This window comes from Rhopalosiphum maidis, chromosome 4 (assembly GCF_003676215.2).
Source record: "Rhopalosiphum maidis isolate BTI-1 chromosome 4, ASM367621v3, whole genome shotgun sequence".
NCBI lineage: Eukaryota > Metazoa > Arthropoda > Insecta > Hemiptera > Aphididae > Rhopalosiphum > Rhopalosiphum maidis.
This window is the reverse complement of record NC_040880.1, coordinates 40,146,520-40,166,659: the sequence shown is the minus strand read 5'-3', so window position 1 is coordinate 40,166,659 and position 20,140 is coordinate 40,146,520. Positions and strand designations below refer to the sequence as shown.

At 26.1% G+C, this 20,140-nt stretch overlaps 2 protein-coding genes across 2 annotated transcripts in view; one reads left to right on the top strand and one right to left on the bottom strand.

Annotated features, from left to right (window-relative positions):
• The first annotated feature begins 574 nt into the window (after positions 1 to 574).
• LOC113556552 (copine-8-like) lies at positions 575 to 5,397 on the top strand. Its single transcript, XM_026961573.1, has 8 exons — positions 575 to 824; positions 1,485 to 1,770; positions 1,844 to 2,056; positions 2,296 to 2,505; positions 2,595 to 2,727; positions 3,741 to 3,971; positions 4,049 to 4,227; positions 4,625 to 5,397. The coding sequence occupies exons 1-8, from the start codon at positions 760 to 762 to the stop codon at positions 4,949 to 4,951; spliced, it is 1,644 nt and encodes a 547-aa protein (XP_026817374.1). The 5' UTR covers positions 575 to 759; the 3' UTR covers positions 4,952 to 5,397.
• A 4,295-nt stretch (positions 5,398 to 9,692) lies between these two features.
• Positions 9,693 to 20,140, bottom strand: part of LOC113556102 (homeobox protein orthopedia) — a 36,966-nt gene continuing 26,518 nt past the window's right edge. Inside the window, exons 3-6 of the mRNA XM_026960849.1 lie at positions 16,971 to 17,157; positions 16,029 to 16,169; positions 13,024 to 13,140; positions 9,693 to 12,748 (exon numbers count right to left, since the gene is read on the bottom strand). Of these exons, the coding sequence (XP_026816650.1) occupies positions 13,070 to 13,140; positions 16,029 to 16,169; positions 16,971 to 17,157 (399 nt within the window). The 3' untranslated portion in view covers positions 9,693 to 12,748; positions 13,024 to 13,069. The remainder of the gene's footprint in view (positions 12,749 to 13,023; positions 13,141 to 16,028; positions 16,170 to 16,970; positions 17,158 to 20,140) is intronic.

Below are 20,140 nucleotides of genomic sequence, written 5' to 3'. Positions count from 1 at the left end.
AAACTAGAAATTATTTTATTCTGTGGTAAAAACGTGGAACTGGGCTGTGAATCATATAATTTTAACATTAGTTCATTACTAATGTATATATTTAAAATAATATTATATACATACGTATATAGGTGTGCTCTTAGTCATAATATGTGGGCCTCAAAGATAACAGAAATAAAATACAGCAATAATTTTGTCATGTATTAGAATTAAAAACTACAGTATGGTGGAAATATATCCATCTCGACTGGACCGTTAGCTAATGATTTGTTAGACATTTCAACGAATGACTTTTATGCAACCGGGCATTAGATTCATACTCATATTATATCATCTAAGCCCTAAGGGGCGTGGTTTTAACTTTTAAGGTACAGATAAGGTTTATCTCTTCGTATTCTGTAAGTTGTGATAACGACACAACTAACAACTGTAGGTGTCTTGAAATTATTATTATATACATTATTTACTTTTTCTTTTTTTATCATTTAATATTTTAATTTCTTCTAAATACCTAGTAAATACTTCTACTAAATTGTGATTTGTTAGTACACCAGGTATAATATTGACTGACGTGTGATATTTGATGAATTTTTGATAGATAACAATTAAAAAGTTAAATATTCATAATATTTTCATTATTTTCTTATTTGATTTTGTGTACGCTCTTAAATAAATAATAGTTACAACAGTTACCTATAAGGCTATAACTTTTAAATCGTTTTAATTAATTTAAAATTCTTAATCATAACTATAAATTAACTATATATTATGGCTTTTACTCCAGGATCAGCCGTTTCTCCGTCTGTCGATATTGAGTTATCTTTGGCATGCAGGTAAATGCAGTTATTTCAAAATAATAATACATTCCAAATTACAATATTCCATTACCACTTAAATTTAAATTTAATTTGTTTTTCCTGTTAAGTACTTATGCTAACAGTCAAAGATTATTGTATTTATGTGATATACTTAATTTAATTTTCAAACATATACCTAATAAAAATAATATTTTATATACATATTAATTATTATAGCTAGGACCCGAATTTAAGTTCACTTAACATTTTAAAAAAAAATGCTCCAAACAATAACTAAAATGCAATAATACTTTTTACTTCAAAAAATGATCAACATTTTTTTTATAGGAGAGAAGTGTATTAATGATTTGTATATTTTTATAATTATTATAGTTTAAAAAATGTATACCTACATGTTTAGATTAAAATTATGATAAGCTAGTTTAAAAAATATATGTTTACTACAAAGGTACTATTAAAAATATTATTTTTCAATAAAATATAATACTCTATAGGTTACTTTTAACAAAGAATCTTACTTAAAATATATATTTAAATAAATTAGCATAAAAATTAAATAATAAGCATTGAAATAAAAATTTTAACTAAAATCAAAGTATGACGGAAAAATACTATTTTTTTAAATCTATTATACCTATTTTCTATTGAAAAATTATTTTAATGTGTTATTTATAGGGGACTATCTGGTACAGATGTTTTATCAAAATCTGACCCAATATGTGTAACATATGTACAACCATTTGGCCAAAATAAATGGATAGAGTTTCACCGAACTGAAACTGTTAAAAATAATCAGGATCCAAATTTTGTTTCTAAAGTATTGATAAGCTTTAAATTTGAAGAAAAACAGCCACTGTTGTTTGAATTATATGATACTGATTCAAAAGATAAAAATTTAACAGCACACGATTTTCTTGGAACTGTAACAATTCCTTTAGGACAACTTGTTGCTAATAAACGTGTAAGATAATCTACACTAAACCATAATTATAACCAATCTGTTTATGATAAATAATTTTTTTTTTTATGTTTAGAACAAATTACAATTAACAGATCGTGATGGTAATTTGAAAAGTAGTTATTTAGTTATAACTGCAGAAGAATTGGGTATGGATAGAGATGAAGTAATATTAGAAATGAGTGGATTTAAATTAGACAAAAAAGATTTTTTTGGTAAATCTGATCCATTTTTGGAAATCTATAAGCTTACTGATACTGGAAATTACACATTAGTTTATAAAACTGATGTAAGTACAATTTTTAATATATTGGCAATAAATAATAATTATTGGAGGCTGGCTTTAGAATTTAATTTTTGTAATATTATATTTTGTTTTGTATTCTTTCTCGTTTATTGTATCTGTATCACCTATTAATTGTTGAGCTATAATTGTATTTACAAAAAGCTAATAAAAAAAAAAAATAAAAAAAAAAAAATAATAATCACATTGTCCTATAAAATATTCTACTAAATATTTTTCAAAAGGTTATTAAGGATACATTAAACCCTCGATGGAAAAAATTTAATATTCCTGTCCGATCATTTTGTAATGGAGATTATGAACGGAATTTAAAAATTATTTGTTTTGATTGGAATTCAAGTGGTGACCATAGCTTAATTGGTGAATTTCATACCACTCTAAATGGTCTCTTGAATCCTAATGCTATTTTTAAATGCATTAATGGGAAAAAAAAAGTAAGTAATAGTTTTCTATTTATTCTTATTGTTATCATATTTAATTTTCTATAGTATATATTGCTTGATTTATTGACAAATATTTTCAGGAAAAAAAAAAAGATTACCAAGATTCGGGTGAAATACGCGTAGATTACATAAAAATACAATCAACTTATACATTCTTAGATTATGTCCAAGGAGGAACAGAGATGTTTTGTACAGTGGCTATTGATTTTACTGGTAAAATAAATTAATATTTTCTATAAAAATGTTCTAACAAAATTTAATATTAGCATGTTTCTTATTTTTCATGATTTATTGGTCTAAAATGTATAGAATTACTTAAAAACTTGAAAATAATGAGTTATAAATTGCCTAGGAGATGCATGGAAGAATAGTAGACCATTCTACCCTTATATAGTTAATACTATATTATAATGTATATTTTCCAAACATTTTTTGTTGAAGTATTCTTGGTTTAAATTAGTAGAAACTCTCATGAACTAGCGTAGTGGGTCATCTATTGAACATCAAAATATAGTATAAAAATAAATATAAGACAAAATCAAATTTGTCTTATTCTGTTAGTCAAAGGGAATTAAAAAAAGGGTGGAATTTTTATGGGATGTCATGTGTCATTATTCAAATGTTTGTTTTATTTTATTTTTAAGAAACTGTTATTAATTCAATATTCAGTGTTTTATAATCGATCACCACTAACTTATTTTTATAGTGAAATTTTTTGTTTGTCCATTTATGGTGTGATATTATCTAAAATAATTATGAGTATATTGTCATTATGGCAGATTTTAATTGTTTTCAATACCTTCCTAACCTAAAAATTTACCCCTTGTCACTGATACTTAGTTCAGTTGATTTTCAGTAATCCAGCAGATATCAAACCAGAGAACTGTTGAATTAACAAAAATGCCAAAATTAATGAAGGTTCACAAAAAATGCAGTTTTAATTTTTAAAAAACTTTAATTTATTTTATTAAAACATATAAATTATACATACATACTACATACTAATTTATTACTGTATTGAATTAATGTTTTGATGAGAAAGGTCTAAATAAATTATTATTTTTTTTTTTTTTTTGAAATGATGCTTATAAGTTTTAAGACTTTTTCTTATAGTCATTTAAGCAAAAATAGTAAAAATAAAAATAAAATTAGCTGGATTATTTCACGGCTGTAGAGTCTACTGCACTTAATGTAATTTGTATAAAAAATATTATTTTATTTTTTAGCTTCGAATGGTAGTCCATCTAATCCATCATCTTTACATTTCATCAATAACACAAGTATGAATAGTTATGAACAAGCAATATGGAGTGTTGTATCTATAATTGAAGATTATGATTCTGATAAACAATTCCCTGTTTTGGGTTTTGGAGCTAAAATTCCTCCTAATGGAAAAGTCTCACATGAATTTTTTGTTAACATGAATCCTCAAAATCCCCATTGTTTTGGTGTAAGAGGTAAATGTCTTAAGACAAAATTAATTATTAACAATTTCTTAAAATTTTAATAATATGCATAATTATATTATGTTTAGGTGTGTTAGATTCATATCGTAATTGTATTAATCAAGTGCAGTTATATGGGCCTACAAATTTTGCACCTGTTATTAATCATGTAGCTAAAATAGCTCAAAATAACAGAGATGGAAGTGGATATTTTATTTTACTTATATTGACTGATGGAGTTATTACTGACATGCCAGATACCATTCAGGTATTGTTATTTGTTGATTAAATTAAATTAATATTTTAATTATATGTAATATATTTGTCCCCAATATTTACATTAATATTTTCAACCATGATATTATAAAAGTAAAATAAACTATGGTAACAAAGGAAAATTATTTATTTTTTAAATTTTTAAATTTTTTTTAAATCTTGTAATTAGTGATTAAGAATAATTGTTTATTAATATTTAAAATTTGTATAACATTTAATATAGTTATATTAATTTAAACAAAGTTTATGCTTTTAAATTAGTAATACTATTTTATAAAGACTCAGTTTCTGCACTTTGCTCATATCATTTTAATTCTAATTTATTACTATCTAATAATCAAATTATTAAAAATATATTATTTATCTATTATTATCTTTTTATTTCTCAGGCTATTATTACTGCATCTTCATTACCGATTTCTATTATTATTGTGGGTATTGGTAATGCAGAATTTGACGCAATGGAAGAATTAGATGCTGATAAAGGAGGACTAAAGATGAATGGAATTAAAGCAGCAAGGGACATTGTACAATTTGTTGCGTTTAACAATTATCATAATCTTGACCCTAGTGTTGCTAATTTACATTTAGCAAAAGATGTATTGGCCGAAGTACCAAAACAATTTATGGACTATATGAAAATAAATGGCATTGTGCCTAAAAGGAGAGCATCTCAAACCACAACACCAGAAATTGAAAATTTAAAAATTCAATGATTTAATTAAATTGGAGCAGCTTTAAATCAAATTTTCTCTTTTCTAAAACTATTGGTGCTATGTATTTTTTTTCTGTCAAAATTTATACTATAATTGCGCAACACGATTAAGTTCATATAACTAGTGTGTTCCACAAGAGAATAATCAGAACCAATTTTTGTCAGCGTTTGCACATGCGGCCCTACTTTAGGACTGTGTTAAAACAGCGATGTTGGCAAAGAGTTTGGTATTGCATAGCACGCTTGTGGAGGTAAATAAAGGCTCAGCATCACTGAAGCTGTCAGTTGAAATGCTTAAAAAGTGATTATTCTTGCGTGGAATAGAATATAAAGTATATGAATCTTTCATACTGATTTAAAAGTAAAATTTATATTATATTTATAAAGATTTTTAACTATTTTATCTTACTAACATTTTTAACTTTTATATAAATAGTACCTACTTAATAATTGAATTTATTTTGAAACATTTATAATATTATAACATATAATAATTTTATTGTACTACTTAAATTAACTTTTTTATATTGATAAAAATACTATATAATAATATTAAATTATTTTTTATAGTTAAATTTTTGATTAGCTTTTGCTTTATGTTAAGTTAATAATTTTGTTAATATAACAAGACCCAGATGTTTTTTTTCCAAATGATAATTTTTTAATGCACAAATACAAGAATTGAATATTAGTATTTAAGGGAGTTTGGATAATTTGAAAGTCTAGAAAATCTTTTTTATGAATCTGCATATGCTTCATTCACATTGAAAGAACCTCAAAGCCTGATTTGTGCACAACACATGGTTATTATTGACTAGCTGTGTAACTGGCTTAGATATTTAATTAAATTGTATTACATGTTTTTATAATTGCTTGTTAAATATTATAAATGTTAAATTATATTATATTATATTAAAAAAATATATTTATTTAAATTGTTATTGATTTCTTATTTAATTGTATTAAATCAATTTATTTTTATTAATTTCTATGGATTAGTTTTTAACTATCATAAAATCAAATAAAAAAATGTCTACTTAAAAGTAATACACTAATATACCATTCATAGGTACTTAATTTGTGTCTTACTTATAAATAATATTTGTAGAAATTCTTAATTTTTAAGACTAGAGTTTAAACCTTTATACAGTCCTATTAAATTATACCCCATAAAGTGTTGACAAAAAATATTTCAAATAAACACCATTATAAAAATAATATATTCCTTGCTTTTCCTAAACAACTAAAAAAATTAAGGTGTGGAAGTATGTATTAGGTACTGCTTTACAGTAAATTTTGAATGTGCCTCATTACCTAAGTAGGTCATTGTAATGAATGTGTTAAATATTAAATTTGAAAAATCATTACTTGTATATGAAAAGTGATTTTAAGTAGAGATCATCTGTCAGTAGATGGCCTATATTTATAAGGATATTTTTATAATATATTTATTTTGATATAAGTAATACGTAAGTTAAATTAATGTTTGCCGAAAACATTGCATTTATTTTATTTTGTTTTATTAATTATTATATTATTGTGTAAGACATACATACATTACTACATTCAAATCCTGTATGGCTGGCTGTATGTACTATGTATCATTGATAATTACTTTTGAGTCAATACGGATTTATCACCATAAAAGGTAGAATGGTTTGGGCTCATAGTATAAATAGGTAATAGATTAATATAAATACTTTGAAAATGTCATTGTGTTTCATATCCTCGCGAATAAGATTTTTGAAACAACACAATAACTAAAATAGTTATACTTTGTTTAAATATTTAATTTAATTTAAATTTCAAAAAATGTACAAAACAATATTGTATTGAAATTTATAGATTTTTCAGTAAAAATTACTATCAGAAACCAACTACTGTTAAATTTCCAAGTTATAAATTTAAAAATTGTACACATTAAATTTCATAAAAATTTTAAATTTATTCACTTACAAAATAATATTGTAACTACGTATTTTTGATATCTTAATAATTGTCATATGAATTACTAATCACTCATTATGAGGAATCTTATATTAAATTGTTTTTTTTTTAAACAAAATGTCATAAATTGTAAAAATAATAAATAAAGTTTAACATTTAAAATACTATTACATTATGAGTAGGTACCTACGTCCTACTGAATAGTATATAAAAAGAGCAAAAATATTGACTATTTAAGTATTAAGTACAGTATAAAGTTCTAGTTTGAAAAGAAAGTTATAGCCAATCTAGTAAAAACAGTAATTAAAGTAATATTATACAAGCACAGAAACAATAAAATCAGTTGGATAAATATTTATACTATTACTGATTTTAGAATAATTATGCAATTAAAATATACTGTTTATTTTTTTTTTTGAATTCTATCTAATACTTTATTGCTATTTTTGAAGAAAAATTTGATTTATTTTGATACAAAACAAAGTTTCAAGATACACAAAAATTTATTTTTCTTTGGTTTTTATATAATTTACAATATACAAAATCCAGGTTCAAGTTCTGGTTATTAAAACTGTACCCAGTATAATTTCCTAAATTAAATTAAATTAACTTAAATATATAATATATTTTACAAAATGTACATGTATATTTACTATTAGGTAATTATAATAATATTATCTAGATTTCATAACTATCAATGATCTGGAGCTTAAAATTCTATGGTAGTACTGCTGGTAAATAAAAATATACAATTATCTACCTAGGTACTATAATAAACTATTACTACAAACCTAGTATAATAATTATGATTGGTTGACAGATCTATAAAAAATAAATATTAATTTTTCTGTACCTAAATACTTTTATAACCGTGTAATTTAAAAATAAATGCAAAATGCAATAAAATATAAGGTAGGTAAAATAAATAATATAAAATAAGTATCATTATATTTATATAATTATATATAAAATAGGTTGGGTAATGATTTGAAGAACATTATTTTAGAATTATTATTATATAAATGAAATCGTATACTAAGACAAATTGAACAATATCTACATACTGTATAGTATTATGATACAATAACATATTAACGTATATGGTTATATCTGTAACTACACTATATTATACAGTTACAGATACCTGTAGTATAGATACTTTCGGTTTGGCAAGTGTAATACATGCGATTCATGTGAGGTAAGTGTATAATGCTATAAAAATATATTAGCTTACCTACAACAGAGACATAGAGTTTAGAATTAAGTAGGTACCTACCTAAGTATACATGTTAATAATAGAGATACAGAATAAAATACTCGATTTAAACACTAAATAAAACAAATTATACATATTAACATGTTTATAACAACATACTTGTAGATCACATAAGAAAACAAATCGATATTATTTGGTCATAAATAATAATGTAGGTAAGTAGTTAATTATTAAAAGCATTGTTATAATTTTAACTATTTTATTTGGACTGAATTAGTCTTTAGGTAGGTACTTAGGTCGTTAGATCTTGTAGTACACGTGTGTAGTCAGCCGTGTCAGAGAGAATAGTTTAACTCCCAAGTGTCAAATTAAATTAATTTCTACTTAGATAAATGATCGGTTGGTCGTTGGTAGGTAGTAGGTAGGTAGTATATGTAGATACCAAAAAGTAACCAAAAGGCAATAATATCAATAATTTTGTACTTTCCTAACTTATAGGTACCCAAATGTTGATTATGAAAAACTTTGAGTTGGATCCCAAATTTCAAAAACGTCATGATTGAGTCCGAATGTATTTCATTGAGTACACGAGTTGGGTCCCGGCGTCACGGCATATTTATTTTAGGTAAACCTAAGCCTGGTTAGTCCAGCCTATAAGTGTTTACCAGGAGACACCACGTAAAGGTTGGTTAGAAAGTCTCATTTTTTTTTTCAAAAAATTTGCAGTACCTAATACATTAATTTTTTTTTTTTTTATATAATAAAACTTGTGTTAAGAAAGAAGTCTAAAAGATATACTTTTCACAAAACTTAACTAGTTCAATTCTCCACTAGTAAATCAAAGGTTCTTTTCCGGGTATATCGGTACATTATAATCAACAATATTAAAATATTACTTTAGGTTTAATTCGAGTATAATCAAATAACACCACGGATCCAACCAGTGACGTCACTTTTTTTTATAGAAGGGGCGAACTTCATACATTGTATATATAATTATTAGTTAGTGATGTAAATTACGAAAATTTAAAAGGTAAAAAGGCCACGGGGTGGGCGACTACCCCATTCGTCCTCTGAGGACGGCCTTGGACCCAATTAGTGCTTAATTTAAGCAATAAAATTTCTTAGGACAATCAGGACTCAACTCGAGGTGTGATCGATGATCATTACTTCCTTGGTAATTTATTTGTACACATTAAATTATTTTGTATCGGCACATTAAAATCCAGATCATTCATAAATGTAGAGTTGATTTAAATAAAGTTTTGTATTAATAACTATAAATTAAAATTTACATATAAATGTTTCAAGTTATTATATTTATGGCCGGTTACACAAAAAACATCCAATATTTATTTTATTGATATGATAATTTATTAGCTCTATAAGTTTTATCGATTTAATAAAATGTTATATATCGATGGATAAATATTAAAAATCGTTGCACAAATCATTGTTTATATTATTATAATATATTATATTTATTATATTTGTGAATATAATAAAATTATATGAATTATAATTTGTAAATTGTCATTTTATTCAAAAATAATAAAAAACAAATATCTCATTATTATGTTGATAAACTTTCATTAATTTTATTTTATTGAACTGATAAAACTTATTGGACCAAAATCGGGCTTATAAATTAATGAATCAATAGTAACTAACCATAGTCGATAACTTATTGATTCAATAAGGTATTATGGCTCTGTGCAACGTATTTTAATTTTTATCGATTCAATAACTCAATTTATTGGACCTTAGTAATTTTAATTTTGAATATTTCTATGTATATTTTCAAAATAAAATAAAATCCATGCTATAATAACTGTATCTGCCTTTTGTTTTATTTTATATTCTATACAATATATTTGACATTATGTCATGGTACAATATTTTTAGAATTTATATTTTATATTTATAGACATGACAAGACCATAATATACCACGGTTATATAATAGAAATCTATACCTACTACCTATTTATCAAGGTATAAATGACATAATATTATAAGTTAACTTCAAGAAAAAGTTAGAAAATTTAAACATATACGTATACAGTGAAATACTAAATATATCTACACATTTTAAAACTGAAACACTTGTTAAAAGTTGTATTTTAAGTTTAAAGGTAACACTAAAATGTGTATTGTATTCATAAGCGGAAATTTGGTGAAATTACTTATAATTGGGGGGTTAAGCAATATATGCTCATTACAACTCATTAAACTTCTGGGGGCTTAGTCTCCTCAAGTCTTCCCCTGATTTCCGCCTATGATTGTATTCAATTATCAAAATGCATAAATCTTACGCACATTACGTAATATTATTATTTTAAAATGTTAAACATTTATGAGGCAAAATCACATTAGATAGGAAGGTAGTTTTTGTCTAATACAATTTTAGACAAAGAAGATACGTTAATAATTGAACGAATAATAATCGTTAAAGTATAATAAAGGTACTTTTTTCGAAAACCCAATAGATTTAATTAAAATGATCAATTTTACACATTTACAATTTTAAGTTATGTATTTTAGATAAATTATTATAATTTTAGTAGGTTTACCTAATATTACAAATTTACAACACAAATACAGATATTATATTTTAGATTATCGACTATAATATCTCTAACAATTATCTATACGGCCATACAAACATATACTTTGTAGATAAATTCAAATGTGTATGCAATTTTATACATTTCTGGTGTAGGTACAACATTCAAATGCGATTTCAGTGAATAGTTTTGGTGATGTCGCTGTACTTTAAAATTATCAAAAATAAAATCTAGCCATTAAATCATATAGATCATGAATGCACAGAACTGAATGCCTATCGATTTCTTTTTGTGTTTAATATTTAAAACTATCTATATTTCATTAGTACCCCAGTGTCCCCAGTAGTGGCACTGCGGCAGTAGCATATTTTATGATTTTTTTCTATGGTTGCTAACCTTACAATATTTGTTACCTACATTTTTCTCAAAATATTTGTCTGTTGGATTATACTTGACTTATTTCAATCTCTAATCAGATACAAGATTTGCATTCGTCAGTTGTCTGATTTTAAGTTTGTGTAATTGTGTATAGGGTTATAAAAATGTGATATTACAAATATTAACGTCGTTTTTTTGATCTTAGAGGGAACAGTTTTTAACCCCCAGGAAATTATCTGAATACGTCATCGGGTTATTTGATAGATTAAATAGAATTAGGTACCCAAACCATTAGGTAATAGATCTAGTAACCAGTGCCCAATTGGTAAAATGTTATATCCAATAAATGATACTTTATAATATGTAAAAGATAATAATACATAGATAGATCCCTTAAATAAGTTTAGATTTAAACTTCATGTAGGTTCTTATTTAGCTGTTGTTGCATAGTACTTCTAAATGTTTAATTACAAAACATTACATTTTTAATTGCTTTATCTTTGTCAAATCATATTGAAAAATAAAAACTGTATAGAGAAAAAAATTAGAAATATATTTTTATAATTTAGCACAACAATTTTTACTTAATTAACAAATGAAATGTAGTAAAATTCATGATTGTATTCGTTCATTGTAGGTACCTTTTTTATACAGATATCTATGTATTTATTTTCTTGGTGACTAAACCTACTTAATTGTTTTTATATGAGGCACCAGCTACACATTTAAAATTGTATTTATGATGAATTTGAATAACTTCGTGATTAAACATAAATGCAGTTAAGTATCATTTTTGTGGGGAATTTAATTCTATAAATATAGGTTATTTTAGGTTCCTAGACGGCTAGATGGTTTACTATAGTATAATTGGAAAATATTTAATGTGATACACTAGTGACTAATGCCTGGAAAATACTTAGAAGCGATTTTAATACACTTTGACGGAAGGAAAATTCCAAAAATGATTTTTTTTTTTATAAATTACATCAGTGCAAATGTCGAAGAAATATTTTTAGTATAGCTTATGGTAATAAGATTAACAAAAATATTTATTAAATCCTAATCATATATGTATCATGTAGAATGTAGATACTAGACAAACTTAACATATATTACCTAAGCTGCAGATATATTGGCATCTTAGTGATGTGTAGGTATTGCGACCAATGATATATTAATATTAAAATGTAGTAGGTAGGTACCTGGTTGAGTTTTACCTATTATTATTTCATATTTGTTATTATTTAATAGGTAGATATATAACCTATCTTTGTATTATAATGTAGGCATATATAGCCCACGTGTTTTATATAATTATTATAATATATATTTTTATTAGTTATTAATGTACCACATTATCAGTTATCGTTGAAAGAAGGTATATATAATCCGAGCACTGTTTACAATAGTTATGTTAACATTTTTATTTCAAATTGCCCGTAATAGACGAATAGGTACTTGATTTTTATACACGAGTAGGTATAAATGTTATTGCCGCTATAGATTTACAGTAATTATTTTTAATGAATAGTTTAAAAAATATTCTTAATCTTAAGAACGCATCACCAAACACTAATTAATATTAATTATAATAATTTGGAAGAAAAAAAATTATTCAATTAATTGGCTCCGCTTCGTATGCATTTGTATAGAGTTGATTGTGCCGTTGTCTCCCGTGTAAAATACTGTACCTGAAACAAACAGTAGTTTCACTATTACACTTTAAAAATATGTTTTAAGGAAGCAGAGTGGAAAAATTGTATGTTGATGTTAATGCAATGCAAATTTGAAACGTGACAAGTTTAGGTACTACTTAAACATTTGGTACTTGTTTGATAATCTGAAATAGATAAGTATCTATCGAAAATATTTCTAAAATTATGTACAGACAGTAACATAATAATAGGTTTATATTATCTAGCACAAGCAAAATACGGGTTTTCATCTTCTATTAAATTTTACTTACAAAACACAACGATGCACATCATGATGATCAATGTACACATTGATTCTCAAAATAACTGAGAATCTGCTGGATAGGGTTTGAATTGGTCTTTGGAAAATCGCCATTTGTTTGAATCGCCTATAATTAATACAAACATTGATTCTACCATTAATCCATATTTTTTACTTAGTATAAAAAAAAATTATTACCCATGTGTTGGTTATTATAATTATGATGAAGATAAATTGATAACGATTGATCGTATTTAATATGGGTAATCGGAATATAGTGTGCGGGCCATGAACCGTCAGTATTGTTCGCCGGCATCGATCGATCAACCAACGTGCCGAACAGTTTTTTTTTTTAATAAATATATAATATGTATTGTGGCTTGTGCAATTATTTTTTATTTTGTTTATTTAAAATATATACTGTCGTTCTCATACGATTTATCCCAGTGGTTCAATAATTTAATATTTAATAAATAATAGATAATTAAAATAATTTATTATTAGTTATCTTATATTATAGAGCTGAATGAAGGATTTTTTATATGTTTGTTAGATAGTAATTGTATTTATTTCACATGTGTTATGTGTATACATTATTTTTCTTTAAATGTTGATAAATTATTTTTAATAATATTATTATAACCTATAATTAGTAATATAAAAATTTGTATTTCAATTTTAAATATTAATTAAATTATAAATAATTTAAAACTGATGTAGGTATTAGGTACCTAAATACATATATATATATATATATATATATATATATATGTATATATTATTATAGTATTTTACAAGATATAAATTAATTAAAAACAGAATCGTTCGACATCAATGTATAACAAGTTTAAAATATTTAAGTATTATATTTCGGAAATTTGTTTAGATTCTGAATGAAGCTTTGTTTGGTAAGTTACTGGCAGCTGTCGAATATGTTTAAAGAAATATCATCAATCTTGGTTCCCGAGTAGAGGTATGTAAACAAAACCAAGTTTCTGTATCTTAGTTTGAATTTTTAAATTATCTAAATACATAGGTAATTTTTTAAAGAATTATTTTCATCTAAAGTGAAAAATACGCACAGTTATAATATGTATATAATAATTTTAGTTTAAAAACAAATAACACTACCATTATGTGTTTATTAAAAATTATTTGTGTTCGAGCCAAGAAGAATGTAATATTACGTAAAGTAATATTATATCAATGCTATATTTACTTATTTTTCACACTTTCATGTTAAAATATTCTACACAATGCATGGTACATAGATGATTTAATGTGTATAGAAGTTAGGTAAGGCGTATAATATATATGAAAAATAGTATTCACAATACATATGTATAATATGGGTTGATGTGTTGTAGGTTGTAGTGGTTATAATAAAGTATTATGTGTAGTGTGTACACATAACATATTATATACCTATAAAAGTTTAGGTATATCCAGTGAATGAAAATGCACATTTTATTACCTTCCTACATATTAATTGCGTTTAATGACACTATTGTAACGTGCGTGGTGTCCTGGCCGCAGACTATCCATACAACTCGTATAACGTAAAAATATATGTACCCAGATGTCATCATAATATATTTATATTATTTCATTGTATAAACGATGTTTAATAATTTGAATAAAACACCAAATTTTATTGATGTATAGGGGGCTATGATTTCTTATATTTTATAGATTTGCATGTTTTTATCCTTTAGTCTAAATTAATTGGTTGCAGATATGTTCATGATTTAGGCTTATTCTCGATTAAATAGAATAATTTTTTTTTTCATATTTTGATCATAATTGTATATTAAGAGTTCTGAGAATAGTATGTATTTTTAATGGTATTTATTTAATGAACACCTTTAATTGGTGGATTTTGATGGTTGTAAATATACCACCTAATCTTATAAGATATATCTTGGTCGGATGATTAATGATTTACTTATACATTATTTTTGTTTTTTATTAGTACAGCGTATATTGCCATGTAGGTATGTACATACTTAAATTTTAAATTCATTAAATATAAATATTTTACACAGTGAATAACTTTTTTATTTTGTATAAATTATCAAAATACTAAATAGTAATTATATAAACAGAATGTAACTGTAGAATGTTAATATTTTAAATTTATATTACAAATATGAAATAGGTAATTAGAATGCTAATATAGTTAGCTATGTAGTATAATATTATACATAGGTAAAAACTGAGTTCAGTGTCGTAACTAGGAGTTTTCGGCACAGTACAACAGTAGTTATTGCAATCCTCAAATCAAGATAGTTTGGTTAGCAAAGCCCTTAAATGTATTGTACAAAGCCTATTTGGCAGGGCGTCGCCCTATTTCACCCCAGGTGGTTTTTGCTACGCTGTTTAAGTTAGTCTTAATACAGAAGTGTGTTATAAAATCATATGATTTATTACTGGACACAAGTTATTTATTATTATATTTTATTTTATTAGTTACTATTAATTATAAAAAAAATACTTAATAATATCGCAGTAAATATACAGGATAATTAATTTAAAAAAAAAATGGTATAAACTATCCAGTCAATCGTTATAATGAAATAAAAATATCTCCTGATTATAATACATTTAATAAAATATAAGAATAATGAAGAACACTTTTGTGAGTTTTGATTTAAACTGTGTCATTATTGTGTGTATAAAATGAATGAAACGAACATATTTTGTGATTATAGATTATAAGTACTATCATCATGTATGTTATTTTAAGTTCCAGATTTTTCTTTCTTTTAGATATTATATAAGTAATTATTATGATCTGACGTATATACAAAAAATATTTATTTTTTTTGGAAGTAAGTGGGTTAAAGCTATACATTTTCATACTTATATGACAGGAACTTCATTGGTAGAAACTATTTTTACTACTTTTACCCTTAAAAACGTTCAGATATATTTATTAAAATAATTTAGGTATAATTGCGACTTATTAATTATTGTTATGTAAAACTACGATTAAACTTGCATGTGTTTACTCGCCTAGTGAATTGAGACCATAGTGCGCTTGATACATGTTCTGAGCGTTGGTAGCCATCGTTGTGATAGGCACGGAACTGAGTGACGAATTTTGATGGTTGTATCCGCTCATGGTAACTGTACCACCGGCCAGTTGACTGAGTCCTAAGAATGTTTCATATTTTAACTTTAAATGATCTTAATGTTTATAATGTTTACATAAAAAAATGTATAATAGGTATTTTAATCATACGAATTAAAATATAATAATAATAATAATAATAATATTAATTATTATTTATTAGTATAATATGTAATAGTATTATGTATAATATACGGTATCTGTAATCTATACCTCCTAATTATATCCAAAAAATAGATTTTTTATCAAATTTATATTTTGAATTGTATTAAAATTAAACTTTTTGAAACATAAAATATTAAATTATTTGTAATATATTTGAATATCTAATGACTTCGTTTTTAATATTGGTTTAAGATTATTTTCTGAGGTTATGTACATATTTGGATGTTAATACACCTTAGCACTAAGTTATCATCTAGTCTATGATATATTTGAGCTAGCACTATAAAGATAAAGCTAACATGTGTAGTTAAGCGTACGCTTGTGAAATAATTATTTAATACAGGAATCTAGTATTTTTGGTAATAAACGCAGATTACATATTTTGTGTTTAATACATATTTTAGTAAAATGTTAGTATAAGAATGTTCAAAATGAATTTTTTTTTTTTTAATTCAATGGTAATTTTTTATCATATAGTTGGTCTTGCTACATCAAATAGAAACTTTTACAAAGAAACCTAGTTGCGAGATACTGTATAATCTTTACAACTTAGGTAAGTATATGTTATAAATTTACTTTATATGTAGGATGTAGGAATAAGGTAGTAATAATAATATAGGTAAAATATATCATACAAGTGTAGTAAATATATACTATACCTGTGGCCATACTCGTCACACCCCATCTGGTGTCGGGAGAGCTGAACATTGACGTGGGACACATACTGTCGGACATGGATCCAAACGGTGGTAGTCCATGGGACGGCAACAGAGCACCAGGGCTTCTGAACACGTTTGTTGATTTCTTCCGTTTTTTCCATTTTGCTCTTCGGTTTTGGAACCAAACCTATATATTAATTAAAAATATTAATTTTAAAAATCAATTTATTTTGGTTTGAATCTTAAATTATTTACATATTTAAATAAATGTATTGTATTATATATTATATTTTAAATAATATGTTATATACGATTAAAACGTGCGTATTCATATGGTTTATATGTTGTATGTCTGCGTTTAATAAATATATATTTACATATATAATGATAACGATTCGTTTTATATACCTAAGCCGCGGGACAGAAAAAAACGCATAAGTTTTATGTCTACACATAATCGGAACAAAAGAAATGCAATAAAGTGCTTATACTGTCGGTATACTAATTTATTTTGTAAGTAATAAAATGTACAATATCTGGGCTTTCGGGAGTTATAATTTTGTACTATAATTTATCAAACGACGTGAACCCCCTATCCCGTATGCTGGGTACGTGAAAAGTAATAAAAGTAGAGGGGTTGTATCTAATAATCCTGTAATCCCGTTGACCTAGGGATTACTGAATGAAAACCAATTTATTCATGCCTTCTGATATTGGTGGAGTTCATTTTTTCGCCCTTTCTTGCGATTAGGTAGTACGAGTAGGTATAAGGGTATAACATGAAATATCTTAGCATTTAAATTGTTACAATCAAACGATGAATACACATTGTCATGATGAATAAGTGGCAACTGATATGATATGCAAATATAATATTATATGGGTCTTAGAAGAATTGTATAGTGTCTCGGTATCTGTTTAAATAATACTACGAACAACATTAATAAATTGCGTTATTTCGGGAGTATGTGTATTCGATTAATTTCACTAAATATTAACAAATCTGTTTAAAACTCGCACAAAATGGTGAAATTACATTTCCTTATAATGTATCACAAACTCTTAAAGTAGTATAATTTAAACAGTTTGTGTACACCCCGATATTCATGTTAATTTGTCTAATACACAAAATAAGTCCCTATATATTGTAGGTGCAATCAGTGACATATTTACGGGATGAGAGGGGGTTCACACCCCCAGAGATTGATGATTTAGCAAATAATAACCCCCCCTGCTAAAAAAATGTATAATACGCTACTGGGTGCAATACTACAACGTACGTCGTACATATTCTATAATGTAATAATTGCAGTAATAGTAACAATTATTGTTACTTTTACTTCGAGTAGATTTACTATTTATACAAGAAACCAAGATTTATATTCATTAACGGTGGTGTTAATAATGAGGTCAAAAGATGGCAGAATACAAACTGATGTTTACCTTATAGTAAGTGTGATAGTATATATAGAGGCAAGGACTTTAGTGTGTTTCGAATCATTTTCTAAACACTCCTTTAATTGTTTAACTCTTTTGTATAATTTTATTTTCTTATTGTACCTTTGCACCTTGGTAAATCATAGACGCAGACTGGATATATTTAGTTTTTAATTAATAATGTTAGCTATAACTTATAAAAAAAAGTGTTAATACATACATTTTAATTTATGATAATCAAGATGGGCGCAAAATTATAAATAATTTTTAATAAATTCAAATGCATTCGTTGCAGCATAATATAATTTTTAAATTCGTACTACAGAATAGGTTCAATTGAGACTGCGTCAATACCTACCAAACTACTATTTTTTTTAAAAAAATTATTATTATTATAAAGATCCGTTAGGTTAGACATTGGTTACAATTATCTTGACAGTAGTAGTTGCATTTTGATTTTATCTTGGATTATAGACTATAGATTATATATACAAATAATTTGTGAATATGTCATTCTAAAGTGATAAATACAAGACGTTATATACATACATTATTATTTAATACATAATATTAGTATATGTACCTATACCAGAGGTACTTCTACAATAAATATTTGAATATACATACGTTTTTATACGCGGTCTTTGGTAGTTTGATTTTAAACGAAAGCGTGTAATATACACTACTCTGTAATATTATGTTTTTATGTATGTATAAATATAAAAAGCGCTTTGCATATAAAACAGTCTTAGTTTTGGGCTGAGATATGATGGGCGAAGAAAACGACAGAAAAATTACGCTTTGGCGTATGATTGTACCATTGCAGCAGTGTACGTGTGCATGGCATACTATAATATAATATGCACGTGCATGATGTATTTTGCGCGGAGACGGCAAATCATGCGCTTCTTGCTCGGCGGCTACAGCTTTAATGTTCATTGTTCATGTATATATAATATACGATTTAGCGTTCAATTTACTCTAACCCCGTGGCGTAAGCCCCGATGGACTCTGAGGGAGAATATGCGCGCACACACTAACATACGTATTTACGTATACTGTAGGCATGTGTTGTGTTGGTGTGAAATAGGGTGTGCTCGTGCGGTGTACACGCATGAGGGGGTTAGATGAGCAGGAGGAGGTATAATAAATCGGTCGGTACCCGTCGACGGTGTGTGTGTGTCCATTAATCCGCTAATGGTGAAATCATACCGTTTCGTTTCGTGTCAGAGAAGGCCGTAAAACGCACGCACGCGCGCTCAAACACACAACACAGACATATTATTATTATATAGGCAAAAGGAATGAAAGCCCGCTCGGGTCCTACTCTCTCTTGCTCCTTCTTTGCTCGTCGACTTGTTGGACTCCCGTATACTGCACACAATACACATCGAAATACGAAATTCATAAACCAATAAACTCCGCAGTTCAACACCATCGCCGACCGCTGGACTTCAATCACTGCCGCCGCCTTGTCGACACCCGTCTTTTCACGGCTCGTAAAATCCGCTCGCGCGCGCAAACCCCTAGCTGTATACATATTATTCGTGGCCGCCAGGGGTGACAAATGGAATCTCAAAGCTTTTTTTTATTGACTTTTCTTTCTCTCGTTTTATTTTATTTGTACGTGCGATGCCATATATATTAGTACGTCGTGTTTCATCGTCATGTGTGTGTATATGTTACGTTAATAGTAATAAACAAAAAAAGCAAAAAGTCCGTTATTGCCGGCT